This window comes from Neopsephotus bourkii, unplaced genomic scaffold, assembly GCF_033783945.1.
Source record: "Neopsephotus bourkii isolate Nb327-2 ecotype Australia unplaced genomic scaffold, CSIRO-AGI_Nbou_v1 NB_272, whole genome shotgun sequence".
Classification (NCBI taxonomy): domain Eukaryota; kingdom Metazoa; phylum Chordata; class Aves; order Psittaciformes; family Psittacidae; genus Neopsephotus; species Neopsephotus bourkii.
This window is the reverse complement of record NW_026900781.1, coordinates 18682083-18702617: the sequence shown is the minus strand read 5'-3', so window position 1 is coordinate 18702617 and position 20535 is coordinate 18682083. Positions and strand designations below refer to the sequence as shown.

At 35.1% G+C, this 20535-nt stretch overlaps 1 protein-coding gene across 4 annotated transcripts in view; it reads right to left on the bottom strand.

Moving 5' to 3' along the window:
• The window catches only part of LOC133208652 (cadherin-12), a 519486-nt gene that overhangs the window by 125109 nt on the left and 373842 nt on the right, over nt 1–20535 (bottom strand). For all 4 annotated transcript variants that reach the window (XM_061346694.1, XM_061346691.1, XM_061346692.1 and 1 more), the window contains exon 3: nt 19344–19756. In XM_061346694.1, the coding sequence (XP_061202678.1) occupies nt 19344–19571 (228 nt within the window). In that variant the 5' untranslated portion in view covers nt 19572–19756. The remainder of the gene's footprint in view (nt 1–19343; nt 19757–20535) is intronic.

Sequence of the window (20535 nt, the reverse complement as noted above, 5' to 3'; positions counted from 1 at the left end):
GGTTATAGCTACAGAGACATTGGGAGAAGGAAAAAGCAGGAAGTGAAGAGCTGTGTCTGGATGAGTTTATATGCCATCCCTTTTCCAATAGAGCTGCTCCGTGAAAAAACAGAGGTGTTAATTTGTTCCTAATCCTTCTGCATATGGTTCTTCCAGAAGTCTTAGGGAAAACGATTTACATGGGCAAAATCTCTCCAGGCTCCAGGGAAGCCTAATTCTATCATAAAGCTTAAACCTTGACCTCAGAAAAGTCAATGGCAAAACTCCCATTGTCTCCAATTTTATTCAATAATAATTAGAACCTTGCAAGTACTAGTAAAGTACTCTCCTGCAGAGTAATAGCAGGGTCCTCTCCTGCAGAGTGAGAGTAAACATGTTCTTTCATTATTTCTTTTAGTTTACACACTTTAGTAAGTTTTCTTTTCACTTTAAAGTTTTAACAAACTGAGTATCTTAAAACTGAAAACCAAAAATATTTTCTTCTGAAGAAATCAATCACCGTCTCTCCCTCCCTCTCTACCTCCTTACCTCTCTTTGATTTTCCAGAACCTCAAATAATACTATTTGAATGTTTCAAGATTCAAGAAATGGGATAAACTGAAAAGTAAACTCAACTGAACTGATCAAATAATGCTTTTTGCAATTTTTACAATAAACCTTCATTTAGACAGAAATTGCTGTGAAATCGTTCCACTGGTGCAAGGAGTTACTTGTTATGTGACAGAGGTTTTAGATTATATCCTTTTATCAATGTATATTGAAGCAAGACTTCTTAGGCTTCTTTCACTGACAAATGTTGCAGCTATTGATAGCTAAATTCACCTGAATTTGCAGTACCTGTTAATTATGATCAAGGAAGTCATAGTCACAAAAGGAAGCATTTTCCAGTGTTTTCCTTAAAAAAAAAAATAAAAATCCTTTGGTTTGATAGATGATTTGCACACATCCTTTTTGAACATAAAAACAGACTTAGATATTAAATAATAATAAATTTATTGGCTGGAGACCTACTAAGCATCAAACATCACCTATTTCCTTTGCTGTCTGCTTTCTTTCATGGATTTGCCATACACTTCTCAAGTTCATCATCTTGGGACACTTGCTCCAAATATAGAAACCAGAACTGATAAACACATTTGTGCCTCTCTAAAAAGCCAATGTTAAAAAAAAAAAGAAGATAAAAAAGAAATTACTCCTTTGTTTTGACAAAAAATTTTACTCACTGAATAATAAAGAGTCTCTAATGTGATTAAGGCACTTTAAGAAAACATACAATCTAGTGAGATGTAGATTTTTACTCTACCTGAAATACGTATGTATAGAAACAACATACTTGTTAATGAGATCACAGAACAATGGTAACTATTTAGAATCAGATTAATTAATCCAAAACTAATTAGCATCTGTCTGTTAATGAAATTCTTACTCTAGCAATATTTACTTCATAAGTTGAAATAAATTTAACAATAAAGGATAATATAGTCTAATTTCCATAGGACAATAAGTCAACTACTGCAAGAATTCAGTTCATTCAAGAAGGCAATACGCAAACAAAGTGCCTTTGCTTAAACCAAACCAAAGTAACATGCAATTACTCTTATTATAGAATCATAGTACCATAGAATAGTTAGGGTTGGAAAGGACCTTAAGATCGCCAAGTTCCAACCCCCCTGCCATGGGCAGGGACACCTTGCTCTTAAACCACATCACCCAAGGCCTCGTCCAACCTGGCCTTGAACACTGCCAGGGATGGAGCATTCATAACCTCCCTGGGCAAACATTTTAGTGCCTCACCACCCTCACAGGAAAGAATTTCCTCTTTATATCCAATCTAAACTTCACCTGTTTAAGTTTTAACCCATTACCCCTTGTCCTACCACTACAGTCCCTAATGAAGAGTCCATCCCCAGCATCACTATATGCTCCCTTCAGATACTGGAAGGCTGCTATGAGGTCTCCACACAGCTTTCTCTTCTCCAGGCTGAACAGACCCAACTTTCTCAGCCTATCTTCATATGGGAGGTGCTCCAGTCCCCTGATCACTCTCGTGGCGCTCCTCTGGACTTGTTCCAACAGATCCATGTCCTTTTTATGTTGAGGACACCAGAACTGTACACAATACTCCAAGTTGACTTAATTTGCCAAAAACGAGTAACCAAAATACAGCATTTTTTTCTGTAGCTCATCTTTTTTGGAGGGGAAAATACTCTAGATACACAAATTACTGAATCTGTGAAAAGCTAATGTTTCTGATTCTATTAACAATTTGATTACAAAAATATTTCTTTTCAATGCAGAGTTATTTGATAGAAAATATCATTTCTTTCAAGAATACCAGACATAGATTTATCTTCTGCAGAATTGTAATGTATAGATTCAGTGCAGTGAAAACTTCCTTACAAGAGTATTCTCTTCTAAATGTTGCTTACAGTAATTGAAAAGTATTGCTTTCTAGCAGTGATGCAAGCTGCATTTTCCTATTTCAATCAGAAGGAAAGATCTGGGAAATACTCATAATGTGTGGCTATATGAACATAGCAAGTGTAGCTTCTGAAAACAGTGTGTGCAAGCCACCTGTGGAAAGACATGCAAGTCTGTCCTCTGTAGTATTGCACTTCATTTATGTATAGGGAATAGCATGCAACTGCCAAAATCCATATCCACAGTAGGCACAATTCCATTTGTACCAGCCACATACCCCATAGAGCTTGTTCTATTAAAGGAACAATGGGGAGTTTGACTCAATAAGAACAGAAAAGGAAAAAGGCTTTATGCACAGAGCTTCCCATCCCTACCTTCACCTTCCACACCTGAACAGGGAAATAGCCATTCTTGTTGAGCTTCTATGAGATCCAATTTAGTGCTATATCCTTTACTCTAAAACTAAGTCTTTTGAGAGGCTGGCTCAGAGCTATGAAAAGAATACAGTATTCACTTGTAGTGGGCCTTTTTAAGCTTTCAGAATAGATTCATCCCTTTTTGGTATCCAGCTGGCCTTGTTTTGAGTGCTACAAAATATGCTTCGAAAAATCATCTAGCACAGACAAAAGAAAATATTTAAGCAAAAAAGAGCTTTTGATTTACTGTATGTCTGCCCTAAAAGTGCATATTTTTCATTTTAATGATACATTACAAGAAGCATGAATTGCTGTTGTGGGATGCCAAATACCTGTCAAAATGAAATTTCATGCTACGAAATCATGAATAATCTATGTCCCAGAACACTTACAGCCTTATCAGGATGATGTTCTTCTGTAAAAATTCAACTGAATTCTGTATTTTTCATAAATATTTTAAATAGATAAAATTAGTGAGATACCCCTGCTAAAAATGTTGAAATTCATATATACATCAAGATTTCTTGGCTAATTTGTTCAATAAGTTAATGACCTTTTTAGACTGGGCTTAGCCAGAATGATTACCAAGCCATTATAACACCAATCTCACATAAAATAAAATTAATCTTACATTTAGTTTGTTTTAAACAATACTTCTAAATAGTAGAGTTTTCATTACTGGAACAGCTGGTACCTGGAGCACCACTAATTTACTTTTTTCCTAATTTGATATACCAGCTGAACCTAGTAGCACTGCAGCATTTCTGACTTCCTGAAGCATCTATTTTGTCATTAACTGTGTTAGTACTGTGGACCCCTGGTGACAGTTTTGGGGTTTCTGTGACTCTTTTATTAACAGCACTATGGAACTGACCACAGAGTATGGGATTCCTTGGGATTTTTCTTATTCAGTAAAATTTCTAATCTTTATCATTGTAAAAAATCCTACTAAAATTCAGTCTTAAGTGTTATATGAATGTGAAATGGAATCCATATTTCAGAAGAGAAAACAATGGGAGAATGGGAAGACCTCTCTTCATTCCACAAGTAAAAAATTGTTTTGTTCCTGCATATGAAAGAACCTCAGAAATGCTGATTAACTTCCCCCTCAAAAAAAAAAATATCTGATACATGTTTTCTGTACTGAAGCAAGCTTCCCCTTTTTAAGAAAGAGCAAAAAGAAACATTTTTGGAAGGTGGGAAAATAAAATACAGAGTGGTTTTTCAACTTGCTTGTGATCTGTGAATGTCATGACTTTGACAGGCAGATGAATAGATGTTTAAGCAAGGCTGGGCTGTACAAAGCACAGCTAAGAAGAGATACACGCCTATCTATAAAGAGGTTATAAAAGAGCAGTTATATATCTCAGATGAAGGATATTTCCCCCCATGACTGAAGTGCAGTGTTCTAACATACATCCCTCCTCAGCACAGCAGCACAGAGATGCATCAGAACTACTGAGGGATGGTTGTATGGGGCTTCCAGATGGCTTTCCTAAAGTACAAATAAATAATAGTTTTCCCAGTATTAATGACTATGGTCTGTGGGCTGACCCTGCTTCTACACATATCTCTCTCCCACAGGAGAAGCATCTGTGTCATGCTATGCTAGGGCAGCAGATACCAGCTCTCTCTCTTAGTCCACTAGAACTCCTACATTTCCAGTACTGCCTGCTGTGAAAAGGGTGGAAAAACACTTGTCACTGTAGACAGAAAAAGTAATAAACTACTCATAGCAACAACAAATTAGCAGCACACACGTATCAGCACTGCAGGGTTTGAGTAGCAACCCACTGTCAAAATCCTGGAGGTATTATGGACTTTGACATAGGAAAGTTAATGATGTTCAGGTTCCACAAACCCATGTTCATATAAGAACTTCAGATGATAAGTGTACATCAATTTACAGAGGGCATTATCAATCCTGCTTACAGGAAGGGAAACACAAAGGGAAGGATACAAAGTAGCTCAACGGTACAATTTGTAAACAAAATTCAGTGAAAATATGGTGACTCTAATGGCAGTACTCTATCTTTTAGCTGCCTTCCAGCACAACAGCAGCTGCAGATGAGCATTAAGTTTGCTTTTCATTCAAGCTGCAGAGCCCCAAAGACCAGAGAAGTGAAGCAGAATAACTTTATACAGCTTCAGCTTGGGAACACCTGACAAATGATCAATCCCAATAACTCAAGCTGTCTCTGAAGAACAGCAGAGATGATCTCCACACCACCAACTAAAGCAAACTTGTCCTCCTTCCACATGAAACTAGGCCAGTTCAATGAATGTTTAAGGATTAAAGGTCCTTATGCACTAAAGGTCAAGACAGCGGAACCATGAGGCCCATGAGAATAAAGTCTGGATGGTTTATCAGCACAAAAAGTATACAATCAAATGAAGTATCCCCAGCTGCTAGTTTTACTCACACAAACATACACCCACATCATTTTCCATATGCTTGTTTTAGTAGTTCTTTGCCTGATGAAACATGGAAGAGAAAAAAAAGAAAACAGGGAAAACAAGAAAAAAAAAAACAGAAAAAGATGACCAAATGTGTAAATCATATGCATTACTAATGGATGTTGCAAAACAGCTAGAAAATGTTTCCAAAAGAAAGAGCAAATGAATTTTACATAGCCAAGCATTTTAAAAATACGCATTTCATAAGAATCTTAAAGGAAAAAACATGGCATTTTAGAATGTATTCTGTATACAAGAGTCCCCTATCACAGATTGTGAATAATGTATGCATCCTTTCTCATCTCTTTCACACATAAAAAGTTTTTAAATATTAATTTTGATAGCTTAGAAAAAATACAATTAATATTTTCATGAGCACATATGCAGGAAAAAGTACTGGCCTTCACATTAAAAAAAAAAAGTAAGAGCATAAACCAATACTTAAAAAAAATAAATCAGTTCTTCATAATTCCTTTTACCCTTTTCACGTAAAATTATTCTCTTGAAAAAATATTTTTTTGTAGCTGTGTTTTTCTAATTTTCTTTCCATTGGAAAAATAAACAAACTAGATTTCATGTTATCTTTCATTATGGCAGTGAAAAAAAACCTACTTAAATAGAACACATTTCCTAAACCAAATGCATTAACAAATAATTTTTTATTTCTTTGTCATGATTCTTACAACATTTCATTGCCTGCTTCATGCTTTTTCTTATCAACCAATTAGGCTCAAATAAAAAATTACTAAAATAGAAATCTCTCAGTGACTTCAACATAAACTTGATCTGTCTCAAAATTTTTATTGCTCTGTGTTTTCTTTTTTCAAATTGCAAAAAGTAATGGCTGTTATCTAACACACATAAGACAGAATTAATCAAAAGAGAAGGCATATGGGCAGATGTAAATTTATTCAGGCTTTATTTTTGACTTCTCCTGTAGACCTCATATGGAGATCACAGACATATGCACACATATACATGTATATACTACACTCTATGAGTATAATTTGGGGGTTGTTTAAAAAGTTATTCAACAGGACAGCAGGATATACACATGAGAACGCAACGGAAATTGTTGCTCAGGGACCTCTCTTGCCTCTATACATTAGAAGCTTCTTTCTTCTCACTCAACAGCCTGTCTCTGCTCTGATTTTGTGTAAACCATGCAAAGACTTATCTTTTAGTACCTAGGTTTCCAAGGATTTTAGGCTATGAGAGCTGTGCATTACAAGAATGAAAACATGACAAATGTATGCATATAAATGGTATTAATATAAATCTTAATATAAATACTGCAAAGAGCTACTATAAAACTGAGATCCTACTCTCCTACATTATAGTACTATTCTGCATAATTTCTTCCTCACCTTTGGACACTTGACTGTATAAATCACTTCTGCTCAGTAGCTCTTCTTAAAAGGGCTGGAAATTTAACTAAGGGAAACAGAGCTGACTAAACATGCCAGCACTCACTCAACATTGGATAGTTTCACCATATCTATTTTTTATTAGACATGAGTTGTATCTACGTTAGCAAGTAACGTGAACCAGTAAGAGTATATATGTAGAATGAAGCAGATGATGCTGAGGAACAATGCCCACAATAAATGCACCTCAGAGTACTTTTGCTGTAGACAAGATCTCATCTGGTGCAATAGACTAAGTGTCAAATCATGTAGTGCATCCTCTTTGCTTATTTTTATCCAGAAGTGACTAGTTTGTACTCTTCAAGACTTCTTCCAATGTGAGCAAAAGTACAGTAAGTCTGAATGACCAAGAGATTTACCTCAAAAGTGCACTTTAGATCAGAATGAAAATTCTCATGGAGATTTGCCAGATACTAGCTAATGCGCAAATGCCGTGAGTCTGAAACAGAAACGGACAGAAATACTTAAGAAGGATAATATCCACTTCTTTATTTTGGAAGAATCAAAAAGATTTTTTTTAGGAAAGGTCCAGTTTATTTTTTGGACACACCAATAAATGGAAGTAAGCTTTAGTTTATGTTTGTATTGTAAACAAAGTCAATTTCTCTCTCTCAGCTCTCATCAGTTGGTTATAAAATTAGTGGTGGCATAACGTGAAGGGAACTAGAATTTAACAGAAAAAAAAAAAAAAAGAATTACTTTAAAATCCCTGAATTTGAAGATCATTTTTCTGAAAATGATTTGTGTTAATGAAGTCTGTCAGAATGTGTGGGGTATGGGCAGCATTTAAATAAATGTCACAATCATCTTTCTTTGAAGGCACTGTTTTAGACCCTTGTTCATCCTGTCCTTTAGTTTATAACACCCATGGATATTAAGACTATACATGGCTTTCAGCTGTTCAAATACATGATCATGATATACTGTCAATGGCTTTGCAAAGTCCCTGCATAATTTTACCTATATTTATCTTTGCAACCCATTTTTTTCCTGCACTTTGAGCTACATTACTGGAAAGTAACACTGGGGATAAGATACTGAAGTAAATAATTTCAGCATATTTATCTAACTCACAACATACCAACTGTCCATCATTAACAAACATGGCAATAAAGCCCACACAAACACACAGGATGAGAGAATCTTTGATTCCTGCCTCGGAGATAATTGGCAGAAGAGTTGTAGGCTTTTTTTCTCCCAAATAAGACCATTTTATATTTTTCCCAATAATACAAAATTATCTGTATAATATATAAAATGTGATCAAATTCAGTACAAATTTTTCATTATGTTGCATTGCCTACAGATAAAGTAATGCCAATAGGCTATTATTTTTTTCATTTTTCTTACCAGTGATATTTGGAGATAATTAAAGAAAATGAGCAGCCTTTCAGAATTATTTAATATACAGAGGAAGCCATTACTTCAGAATCAGTTTCTGGGACTGGGCTCCCCAAAGAAATATGTTAACAATCTATTCCAAAGAACACAAGTGAAGAAGCATGAAGAATAATACAGAAAGATTATTACAAGTACCATATTTTTGATTGCCTGTTTTCTCTGCTATTTTAATAATTTTGTCATCTAGTCTAATGATCCATGAATACAGTAGGCTATCAGGGAATTGACAGCATCGCCCTTTTCTCCCCTTCCATCTTTCCCTTGAGCTTACTCCATCTTGCAGTTACAGATTTGACATTATGAATGTCAAGACTAGGAAAGGACTTGGAAGCTAACTATTTAATCTAAAGAGAATTGCAGTGGCTGGATGTAGAGAAATTTAATCAGTAGTCCTTTATTTCATTTCCAGGTAGGTAGATCTGCACAGCTCTCTCAGTTACTGTGCTATTCAGCATAGGCAGAACACCCTACTATTAAATTCTGACAATATCAAAGTGTAGACTATTATTTATATTAAAAAAAAATTAAGAATCTGAAAGATGGACTTTTTAGCTTCATTATAATTTTGATAATTACTCTGATGAGTAATTCAGTCTTTTGTGTGCGTTAACTCCCTTCTTATGGAAGTGAACTAATACTTTCTTGCCTCACATAAGAAGGATAATCACTGTAACATTCTGATTCCTTAGTGAGGACCATAAAAGCACCTCTCTGAATCTCAGTATTTTATAGAGATGGTAAATACTGTAGAAGACAGAACAATTCATTTTTGTAGGATCAATTATAATTTCTTAAAACAAACAAAAAAAGTTCCTCCAAACAAGAGAAGAGGTTACATATTCTTTTCATTTTTAAGTGACAATATATCTAATTTTACTACTCTGTGCAATCCAATTATGCTACAGTTGCCTTATCTGGCAGAATTTTACATTCAGCTTGCTGAAGAAGGAATGATGTAGTTAAGCACAATTCAGAACCAGGCCTTATAATAGCTTTCAGACACGGCAAATGTAGCATTGCAATGAACATGTTAAAATAGCAAATAAAGGAAACCAATCTTCTGTGTATCCCACATGAATAAAGAATATTTTTGGTTCTGTCTTTTGTTATGCAAAAAAGCCAAAATTATTGTTTCTGGCATAGATAACAACTGTGTTATTGCCCTTTAACTTTCTGATAATACCAAATTAGTCTATCAGCATAGAAATTAATCAAAATAAATACTTTTTTTATATGCCACGTAAAGCATACCTTTACTAAAAAGAAATTATGAGTAAAAGTGGTGAGCGTTTCAAGTTTTCAGCATCTTTATTACAGTTCTTAAACTGCACAAATGCTGTCTGCCAGAATTCATTAGGCCTACAGAGGAATCTCCTGATTCTGCAAACACTCATTGATTGTTTTTTTTTCTTGGACTCTACTACTGGCATCAGTTAGAATTAAGCTAGCAGCAGTTACCTGTTGTTGAGCTGATACAACTGGATTTGAAAACCATGAGCTGTTAACTGGCTTATATAGCAGTGCTGAAAAGTCTTCACAGATTCTAGAAGATAATACATTGCACTAATAACTTCAATGAGATTTTTTTCTTTGCTTGCTCTTTGATAGGTTATACTTCAGTTCTCATAATAAGAAAAAATCCTATTGTTAGAGAAATTCAACTGCCCTGCATCACTTTTTAAATTTTAACCCTTAATTCACATGTGACATAATACAGAAATATGTATAGGCTGATGTTTTTTGACAGTTACTCTTGCTAACTATTCAAACATCTTGACACCCTGAAGAAAATATCTTTCATTCCTGCATTACAAAACATTCAAAAACCTGCACTCTATTCAGCAGAGTAATTCTACATCAACACCAAGATACAAGAGAAAAAAAGACTTCTAATCAGTTGAGGGCTTACTCAGACGTGACTGCTGAAAAGGAACACCACCAGAGAAATTTGGACAGAACAACCACTAATGAATGGCATAGTGTCATTGCCAGGGACTACTACTCACTGCCACAGTCACAGGGAGAAAAGGTTTTAATAATTAGAACACATTTACTGACATTATCCTCTAACATACTGGAACAGAAAATTCTCTGTCATCTTGCCTCACCTTAAGCTTCTTCAAAGGACAAGTGGAACTAAGCACCAGAAAAGCGCTTTTGAAGAGAAGAAGAATCAGAAGCCTGGCACACACATTCCTGACAAGCCCAATTCTTATTCAACCAGCATAGAAAACATCCACTCTGCTTCAATTTTTGTGCTATTCATTTTGTATATAAAGACTGTATGCAAACATATAAAGAACTGTGAAGGTTATTCAGTTTGAAAGACAAATGAGGATTTCTGCCACAGAAATAAAGCAGAAGGTATAACAAAAACTTATTTCCATTTGCTTTCTACTTTTCAGCTTAACAGGTAGTCAGACTATCATGACATGATTTCAACTCTTACCCACTTTAAGGAGCAATTTTACTTTTGTGAAACAGATTGCAAAATATGATTTAAATGACCTGCATTTTCTAAGAATTAGATTTGTGTAAAAAGATAAAACATCACAGCAAGAAGATACAGGGGAATATTTGTGCTTCCTATCTGTCTGTCTTTGGCAGCCATGTTTGAGCGCAGGTACCACTGCAGTTCAAGGGCTGTAAATGACAATCTTGCTTGGGAGGTTTCATTGCACATGATCAGGTCCCCTCCCAACCCCAAACTGGCCTGAGCACAGCCTGAGCTGGATTCTCTCTCATCTGACAGCCCAGAGAGAATCACACTGGCAGCATGGAAAACTGAGTGTGCAGGCTGCGGCACAAGATCAGTCCTTCAGCAAACAGGACAGTAAGTATAGCTGCAGCTATACATAGTGCAAGCATTCAGTACTTGGGCCAAATTTAGAGTTCAGGCATCCTCTGAGGGGCTTTTAGGGGGACTGAGAAAGCTCATCTCTTTTTAAAGATCTTTCTAAGGAATATCTGCCAGCTACATGTGCCAGAAAACAGTGCCATTCCACAGTTAGCATGAAATGGTATGAGATCTTGAAAGACATGAATATTTGCAACTGTATCACAAATCTCTTTCTAACTGGATGTTCTTCTCAACATCACATTAGAATGCTGACCTGCACTACTGTCTTAAATCTTTCGAATACACATTTTTCCCATTCAGCCTTTGTCTTTACTAACTCAACTAGTTTCATATGAATAGCAAACACCACCACCTGGATATTCACACACTTTCCCAGTTTATTTATGATCCTGCTAAATAAGACAGGTCCCAGCCTAAATCCTTACTGATACTGATGAGACACAGGAATGCTTTTTTCAGTAGTCAGTTAAATATTGTCATGACATTAGGAGTGAATAATCCATTTATTTTTTCAGCAAGCAGTAGCAAGGTCATAATGTCACGTAAGTTCAACAGTATCAATAACAAATTTAGATTGCATGTTCAAGGCCTCACAGCTAAAATAAATACAGTATACACAAAGAAACAATCTCTGTAATTAAGCTGGTTCTAGAAGTTGGAGTATTTTCAAAGCTTGGCTTTATTCTCTACACACGTTTTTTTCTCTTGTAAATACAAGAACAACTACTGCACACAGGTATTTAAGACCCACTGTACTTCTGAAGTATTTTTACTTTTTAAGATAATACTGCCATTGCTCAATCCAGAACATTTTTGGCTACCATCAGTGAAGAACAGGTATTTGAGCCTAGAGGAAGAAAAATGTCATCGTTTAACTAGCTGATGGAAAACTATAGTGCAGCAAGAGAACAGCTTGAATACAATGATATCTTGTATAGGGCATCCCTTGCAATTCTGTGGCAGAATTCCCACCAGTTCTAAAAGGACCAGGATCTCGACTGCATCCATTATTCTCTCTCTACACACCCGTATTGCTACTGTTTCTGAATTTGTATAAAACAGATATCTCTTGCCATCTTGCTTCTTGAGTATTTCTCTAAATCTTATCCCACCTATCCTATTTTAACCTGGCCTTGTCCTGCCCTTTTATGCATTTTTTAGTGCAACAAGAATCAAAAGGATTGTTTTTTTTCTTGCATGTATTTATGAAACAAACTTTATTCAGAAGAAAATTAAATTTAAGTTAGTAACTAATAATTGAAAATATATTAGGCTTACTTTCAGCCTGGGTCAGTGCTGATGAACATTTTCTTCACTCATAATTATGTCTTTCAGCTTTTCTCTTCCCTTTTTCACATTGTATGAAATATCAGCTTCCCAGGCTGGGCAGGGAGAGAAATGCCATCCAGCAGTATTGACTTAAGAGCTTTTCTCCTCATTCATCCTCTCTTGCCTGTGTATCACTATAACATATATACCACTGCTGTGCAGTGGTCATAGAACATACACTTCTGGAACCACGCAGTGAACTATACAAAGGAATGCATCAGAGATTAAAAATAATCCTGGAGAGAAAAGGACAATTTTCAATCAGCTTGTTTCTATACTTGAGATCATCTTCTACCCTTAGAAACGTATAATCTCTGGTTTGTAAATGGCTCTACATTACTGGATTATTTGGGATTTTATATCTGTATTTAGATAGAGTAAATGTTGAGGAACAAGTGGCAACCGAGAGAAACAACTGCACAATAATGTTGGTGTAACAAAAATATATACTAGTACTGGTACATTTGAATAATATTTATTTTTATGTAATATTACTTCCTAGGTTTCATTTTTATGTAATATTATGTCCTAGGTTTCAGTCTTGTCACGTTCAACTTTTTTATGTTAAGACCTATTTTGACTGTCATGCATGTTTGTTTTTTTTGCAGGTTTTTCTTTCTGGTAGAAAAAAAATATAATCTAATCTGTTTTACATATAAATTATTATGTAGCCAATACAAGGATCATTTATGAAAGAAGCTCCTTTCATTAGACTTCAGCCAACATATGCAGAAAATTAAGCTTTTGGGTACACAAGGTTTATTTCAAATCAGAAAAGAAGCTGTGGAGTTCAAAATTAACTATAAGCTGGGTTCATTGCTCAGAATCTAATTGTGTGTGGAACAGACCCTCTGTAAGGAGTAAGGTAATTGTAGCTTTTGCAGCAGAGTGGATGTCAGCTACAGAGAGAGAAAGAAGGATCAGGGGATGGTTATCTCTAGAGGGAGAGGAGAGACAGTTGTTTACACCCTGTGGTACATAGAGTTGAGTGAGGGAAATAGTATGTGCCACAAAACCAGTAGCTGCTTTTAGTCAATTGCTTTCCCTATCAGGTAAGAGTTACAAATTTTCACTTAGAACACTGGTTGTGTTCTATTAAAATGAGTTTAAATGATGTAAGTATTCACTTTTTAACATCTGATGTCAAAATTTTAAGTAGAATTATGAAACAGATTTCATGATTTTAAATGTCTGAAACTTGCTGTTCCCATTTTTCTGCAAAGTGTATATATGCCAAATCAGCATCCCTTCAAAATGACCAAAATCAACAAAAAAGTCCACATTGTGAAAAAACAGCTTGTCTCATAGATATGAAATCCTGTGTTTTAAACTAGTCTGCTATCATTTAGCAATTCTTTCATTAATATTTTGTGTAAATTGACTTTCCCTAGAGGGAATTTATACTTTTTCTAACATGGTTGAGTGAGATTTTATGCTATCCCCTTATTTTTTAACACCTCATGTGCTGCAGCAATCATAACTTTAATTCAGCTTTTGAACCTCCTTGTTACCTTGGTTTACACATTGAAATCCAAACAGAGGAAAGGCTACAGGTATTTAATACTTATCCATATTTTGCTGCCTTGTCATTTCCATGTAATTTCTTACTTGACACTCTGATGCCTTTCCAGACTGGAGATCTTGCAATCCCAACTGCTATCAGTATTTTGCTTCTAATTTTCCTGCTATGAGCTATCTATATAAATCAATAAACAACTGAAGCCACTAGATCAGTAAGCAACATTGTTGTATGTTGCTTGTCTCTACCACTCATGACAATAAAAATAGGTTTTTATATACCTTGTAAAAAGATAAGCTTGCAAAGGTAAACATTAAATGGCAGTCTGACTTGCTCATGGGGGTTTTGTGTTTCCATGGTTCTATTTCCTTCTCAGACTTTCACGTGCAGCTGTCAAAACTGCTTTGTGTCTCACGTACTTTATGCAGTATATAGGATGCAAAGCTTTTAAAGTCATCACTTTTTTCACCAGCCAGAGGTAAGTGAGACAAAGGTATCAATTCAACACAGCAAGATAAGAGGCCCAGAGTTCTGCCCCCAGTTCTGATTCCTCTTACACCTTTTTTCTTTTACCATTTCATTTCTCCTCCTCAATTTTATCTGTAATAGTGACAATGCTTTTACTTGAAAATGTGAATGATATAAACTCAGTCAGTTTAGTAAGCCAGGCTAACATGATCATGCCTGATCATACTTTAAATTATTGTCTAAGTACCACTAATGCAAGAATTTCACTGTGATGTCTGCTGACAGTGGTGGTTATACGTATTCCTGTGGGTTAAAGACAGATACACTCAATAAGCTCATTTTTATAACTACTATTTTGAAGACCTTTCATATTAAAATCATCCAGAAATGAGTAACCATGATGTTCTGCATCACTAGAGTTAATTAACACATCACTAGCAGTGGGTCCTGAAACAACTCTTATCTCCTTGAAGATGGCACTGTGCAAATGTTTAATAGAAATTATATACAGGTCTTTCTCTAATATTGTTAACTTCAGTTGTAGGCATAGAATCTGATAAAATAGAAAAATCATTATGACAGCTTTAAACAACATATTATTGTGACCCTCTTAGCAAAATCCTAGTAGAAATACTATTTAAAAAAGTAATCAGATTAATCAGGGTGTGGTTATGAACAGACACTTCAGCATTCTTTTCCCTCAAAAGGCAGTAGCTTTCAAATTCACTGCATGTATTTGTCTTCCTTTAATTTCATTTTTTCTTTCAACTTAACTCAGTGCTTGTGGATAACACAAAAATGACAGCCACAACACTAAATTTGTTTGTCTGAGAACAGGTTCTGTACAAGCAGTGCAAAATTTCCTGCACAGACTGCCCTGTCATCCAGACACCCAAGAAGGAAAATGTAAAATTGGAGTATGCATCCAGAAGGAGGTGTTGATTTAAGACTTATGGAAGGCCATCAATATTAATATCTTATATTAAAACCTATCCATTATAAAATGCATAAATGAATTCTATGCTCGTATTTCAGATGCAAAGGATAAATAATGAGTTTTCAGAAAAGCACTCCATTTTGATTACAGATATAGAGCTCTACTTCCCCCAAATCAGCACTGTTTCTGCCTTGATATATGAGGAAACCTTTGGAGGTGATGAGGCTTTCTCAGACTGAGTCAGATGAAAAATACTGTGTTATTACATGCCCCCTGTTATGCCATAGGGCAGTCATAACTATTACATTTTTCAGGTGGTGAGGATCATAGCAAAAAAGCAACTGTAGTAGCTTGCATGTAAGCATATATAATGTAACAGAGGTTTAAAGAACAAATTGTTGCAAAACATGTAGGTTATTAATTACCAAGATAATAGCTGACAAACTGAGAATATTTAGTTCTTTGCACACTGGAAAGCAGGGAAGAAATGGCTATTACCTGGAAGAGGACTTTGAAATCTTTTCCTATGCATCCAGTCTGTGTCAGCACAGTTGCCACATGCCTGTCTCTGAAAGCTTGAGGAAAACCAGCAAAAATCCCTACTAAGAGCAACTGTGCAGGCATACAACACAAGAAAGATGCAACAAATTTACACACTAGGAACACAAATACACACAAAAATGGAAGCATGATACATGTATAACAAATAAGAACTTTTGTTAGTATTATCTTGACAATAAAGAACCTATACTGTTCTCATCTATTTTGTTCTCTTGAACTTCCATTTTATTATGCTGCCTCTGTATGTCACTATTGAAACTCTACAATAAAGAAAGGTTATGGAAACTTCTATAATATTCTGGTGGGGTTACACCCCCATGAGCCACCCCTGCATAAGGGCTATTAGAACTTTGACCTTACTAGTGGTTATAACCTGATCTGGTACATGGCCATGCTTGAGGATCTGATACTTTGATGACTTCTGTCACCAGTGAGGTCCGAGCTTTGGCACAAAAAAAGAATAATGAGCTCTTTCATTCTAATTCACACATGTGCTGTTTTGTCTGTCCTGGAGGCTCTCAGTACCAGGAAAACACATGAAGGACAGTAAAATACATGAGCATGCCTTATTTCACAGCAAGCCTTCCAGCATCTTTTCAGTTTTAATGGGTTACATAGCAACACCATATCCCAATTTTTCTTTTTAGCCTGGGTCTTCTTACATGGATATCTGCTAAAGGGGATTATCTTTTGTTTGGTAATCTGAGGAATTTTTATGGCTCTTCCATTTTATGCAAGCTGAGGGTTTCCAAACTTTTATTTAATACTCAAGTTAAATGACTTTAATATGTCAACATGAAGCACTATTTCAAGCTTCACTGTGAGCTAGACTAATCCCTATCAGTTTCTAAACTGTATTTTGATTTGACACTTCTTGAGATACTCTTCTAAAAACAGACATAAAATGAATTAAGTGCATTGGCTGGTAACAGCTGATGTTATTGCTGTAAATCTGTGTTCTCCTACAGGTGACTTCCAAAATTAACTAGTCACCCCTACCTGTTTAGTGAAATCGTAAGTTGATTTAATAGACACATTAAACTCTTATTAACAAAATACTGTGACATTAATAGGGCAGAAGTTCTATAGGAGGAAGATAAAAATCCTGTGATTTCAAGTCAAATGAAATATCCTGCACTTTATAATTTCTATTACTTTTCAATATACCACAACAGTATAATAAAAATAATTACTTTGATAATATATGATTTTGGAATAAAGCTAATTTATGGCAAATATAAAACAAATTTATCAATAACTTCATACATTATAAAATGTCTGTAATTTTTAAAAATTAAATAAGATCTAAAGATACTCATTTGCCACTGCTGACTGCATTTCAGTTGACAATGTTTTGAATTTATATTAAGCATGCCTTTTTGTGGGGTTTTTGGTTGGGTTTTTTTTGTTGTTGGTTTGGGGGTTTTTGTTTGTTTGGGGATTTTGTTTGTTTGGCTGGTTTGGTTTGCTTTATTTTGTTGTTTGGTTGGGTTTGATTTTGGATTTTTTGGGGTGGCAGGTGGGTGGGTTTTTTGGAAGTGATTATGCAAAGACATACAAAAACTAGGAGGTTCTTTTTCAGGTATATTGAAGCAAATAGTTAATATAGATGAAATAAGTTCTGATAAACATTGAAAGGATTCTTCACAGATAATAAACATTGTTGGAAAAAGAAAGATCGTCTGGAATGAACTGTGTTATTTTGTAAGCAGATTTTTTTACTTTATATTACTGATGTACTAATTAAACATCTTAATTTATTTTATCTGTCAGCACCAAGCTACTTCCCTCTATCATTTTACTTATTAGGTGACAGTGTTGTACGATATCCTGTCAATAAACATCACTACTGTGTGTGCTATACTACAACTAGATCTTTCCTTATTTTAGGAAAGTATCTTTTCTGCAATTTGAACCAGTTCCAAAAAGTCTAAAGAGATAAGAATACGCAAGGTAAATCTGTGATGTGACAAGTATTATTCTTAATGGAAATATCCCATTAGTTCTGAAGTTGCTTATAAGTTTAAATTCAGTGTATTGATAATAGTCAATTCTGTGCAAAATATTTATTTTGGCTGCTTACAACTGACTCTTAAATGACTAATCAGACTACCTTAAAGGAATAAAGACTAATGAATCACAGTGGTGCAGCAATAACATCTCTGTCTTCTGAGGCAAAAAGCACAGCAATCATGTTCCCTGTGCTATAGCACTGAATACGATTAGAGTCCCCATTTTCACCAGAATGAAGATACGTGTTAGAGAAAGTGGAATTTATATCAACCGGAGTCACAAAGATGCAGTTTTTCACTATGTGACCCACCATTCTTCAGACTTTAAAACAAACTTATTATCTTTGCAGTATACACATACTTCTTTATAAATTGTTTTAACTAATATGTTTTAGTGTGCAAAATAATGCCTACACATGTTATATCCATGTACATTTTTGGCTTATTTGTAAAATCTAACGAACCACATGTAGTCTTTTTCTGTTTTAATTATACATCCTTCACTCCGAATATTTTCCTGGAAGGGTAGGAGGCAAAATTAATTTTCTGTTAACTTTATTTAGATTTAGAAGAAAACAAACAAACAAACAGAAAAACAAACAAACACCAACACAACCACATTCCCAGCTTTTACATTTAGAAAAGTTAAAATGGTATTAAAAACTGAAGCATGATGCCTCATTTTTATGCTAGGAGGATTTGAACTTCACTGTCCAGGGAAGTAGCATTTGAGGACCTAGGAAATAAATTCCCAATGTCTCATTTTCATTGAGCAAGGACCTTCACTTAAGCCAAAAATTTTACATAGCATCCAATTATATCCTGTGCGTTTTTTTTTCAGATCTTGTTTTCAGCTTCCCATTCTGTACACTCAATTATCTAAATTCACCTCTCCATACACCTATCTAACAGTTGGGTATCAAACTGCTTATGCCTTATTACAGAAGCAATGGTAATATAATGAAAGAAGAATTGCATAAATTCTCTGCATGTGTGAGAATGCATGTCTGTACACAAAGTATGAAAGCTATAAAGCAAGAGTGTGAATTATGAAGCAATAAAACATATTAAAAATACCTGAAAATTATTTGAACAATCAGAAATAAAAGTAAAATTATACTGGGACATATGATAATAGAGCAAAAAGCAGGTATCTTCATTACCTGGAAACTGTCATGAAGTATCCACACCAGTCACAGAAATGACTGTGCATTCTGGGCTAAGACTTCTGGCTTAAAGCTTATCTCTGCTATCACTCTGACATACCAGAACTACCAATTTTTTATTTTTTTTTCCAAAACCAAAGATAAGGAAATATGACAAACATACTGTTGAATGTAAATGTTAGAAACTTGTGCACTAAAAGTAATAATAGCACCATAATGCTTATATGAGAGGCTGAATGGTGAAGGGGATGAACAGAGAGAAACTACTGTCAGCTGGAGATTTGCCCCACTCGAAACAGGTACACATTTATAGCACATTTTGCTATTTCTCTGCTTCATTTCAATTTTCAAAGAAAAGAAAAAAATTACCTTTCCAACATACTGAGGTTCAGAGCCCATGTACTCCTCCAGCACAAAAAATTGATTCCAAACCCAGCCTCGTTTGACTCGCTGGGCAAATGACCTCCTCCCTGGCACTGGGACATTTTCTCTTGCCTCTGGTTCTAATGTCTGTTGTGGTTGTGGATGCAGTGGTGTTAGGAGACCTCCATCAAACAGGACACAGAGAAGCAGGGATAAGCAGTTCCTTGTAAGCATTGGCAATGGCTTCCCTACAGCAAGTAATAAAAACTCCAGTACTTAATGCAGAGCAGAGGAATCCAGGTTTGAGGTGTCTGTGGCCTCCACCACTTAGCTTCCGATTTTATTGCGGAAATGCTAATGCAGACATTAATCCTTCTGACGACAAGGTTTTTGTCACATTAAATTCCATCTAAAGGGACCTATAAAAGAGATTTACATGCAACATCAAATTACATAAAATTACATTGAAGCGTTCATCAAAATTCTCACACCAAGTTAGTTTATAGAGACAAAGATTCAGAATTACATTTTTTAAAGAGATTGCTATTTTGTTTATAGCACTTAGCTGCTCTAGAACATTGTACAGTTATTACAAGAATAGGTCATTCTTGCTCTGCTTAGCATTACTTTTGTGTCTGAGGACAGGCCATTCGCCTTTGCTTCATGATCCAGTTATCAGACAAAACTGTTACCCATCAATGATGGCAAAAATATTTACTCTGGATTTACACAGAAAATATTGGAGAAGAATCTTCCATACTACTGTCCATAGCAGAAATGCTTTGCTTGCTGTCTTTGTCAGAAAAGCACCTTGGGGGCTACTCTACTGTTTGCTGGTTGCAAGGTAAAAGAAATACTGGCAACAGGATTTAAGATGAATGCATTTACATTTTTAAAACAAAAGTACAATTTATATCACTATGGAATTCACCACTTTGTTAAGGCCATATTGTGTCATTATATTTAAGTAGGCATTTCTACCCAATTAATAAAGAGTTCTGCTTAAAAATCAATGCTACAATATGGACCTCAGAAAACAAGAAAAAGTGCCTAACCATATATATTTTTCATTTTCAAACTCTTACAAAGGTTATATTTTCCTTATTAATATTATTAATATCCATAGCAATAAATAACATAAAAGTTCTTATTTGTCAGGTACATGCTGAAGTATCTAAATAGAAAGGATTTCTAATTG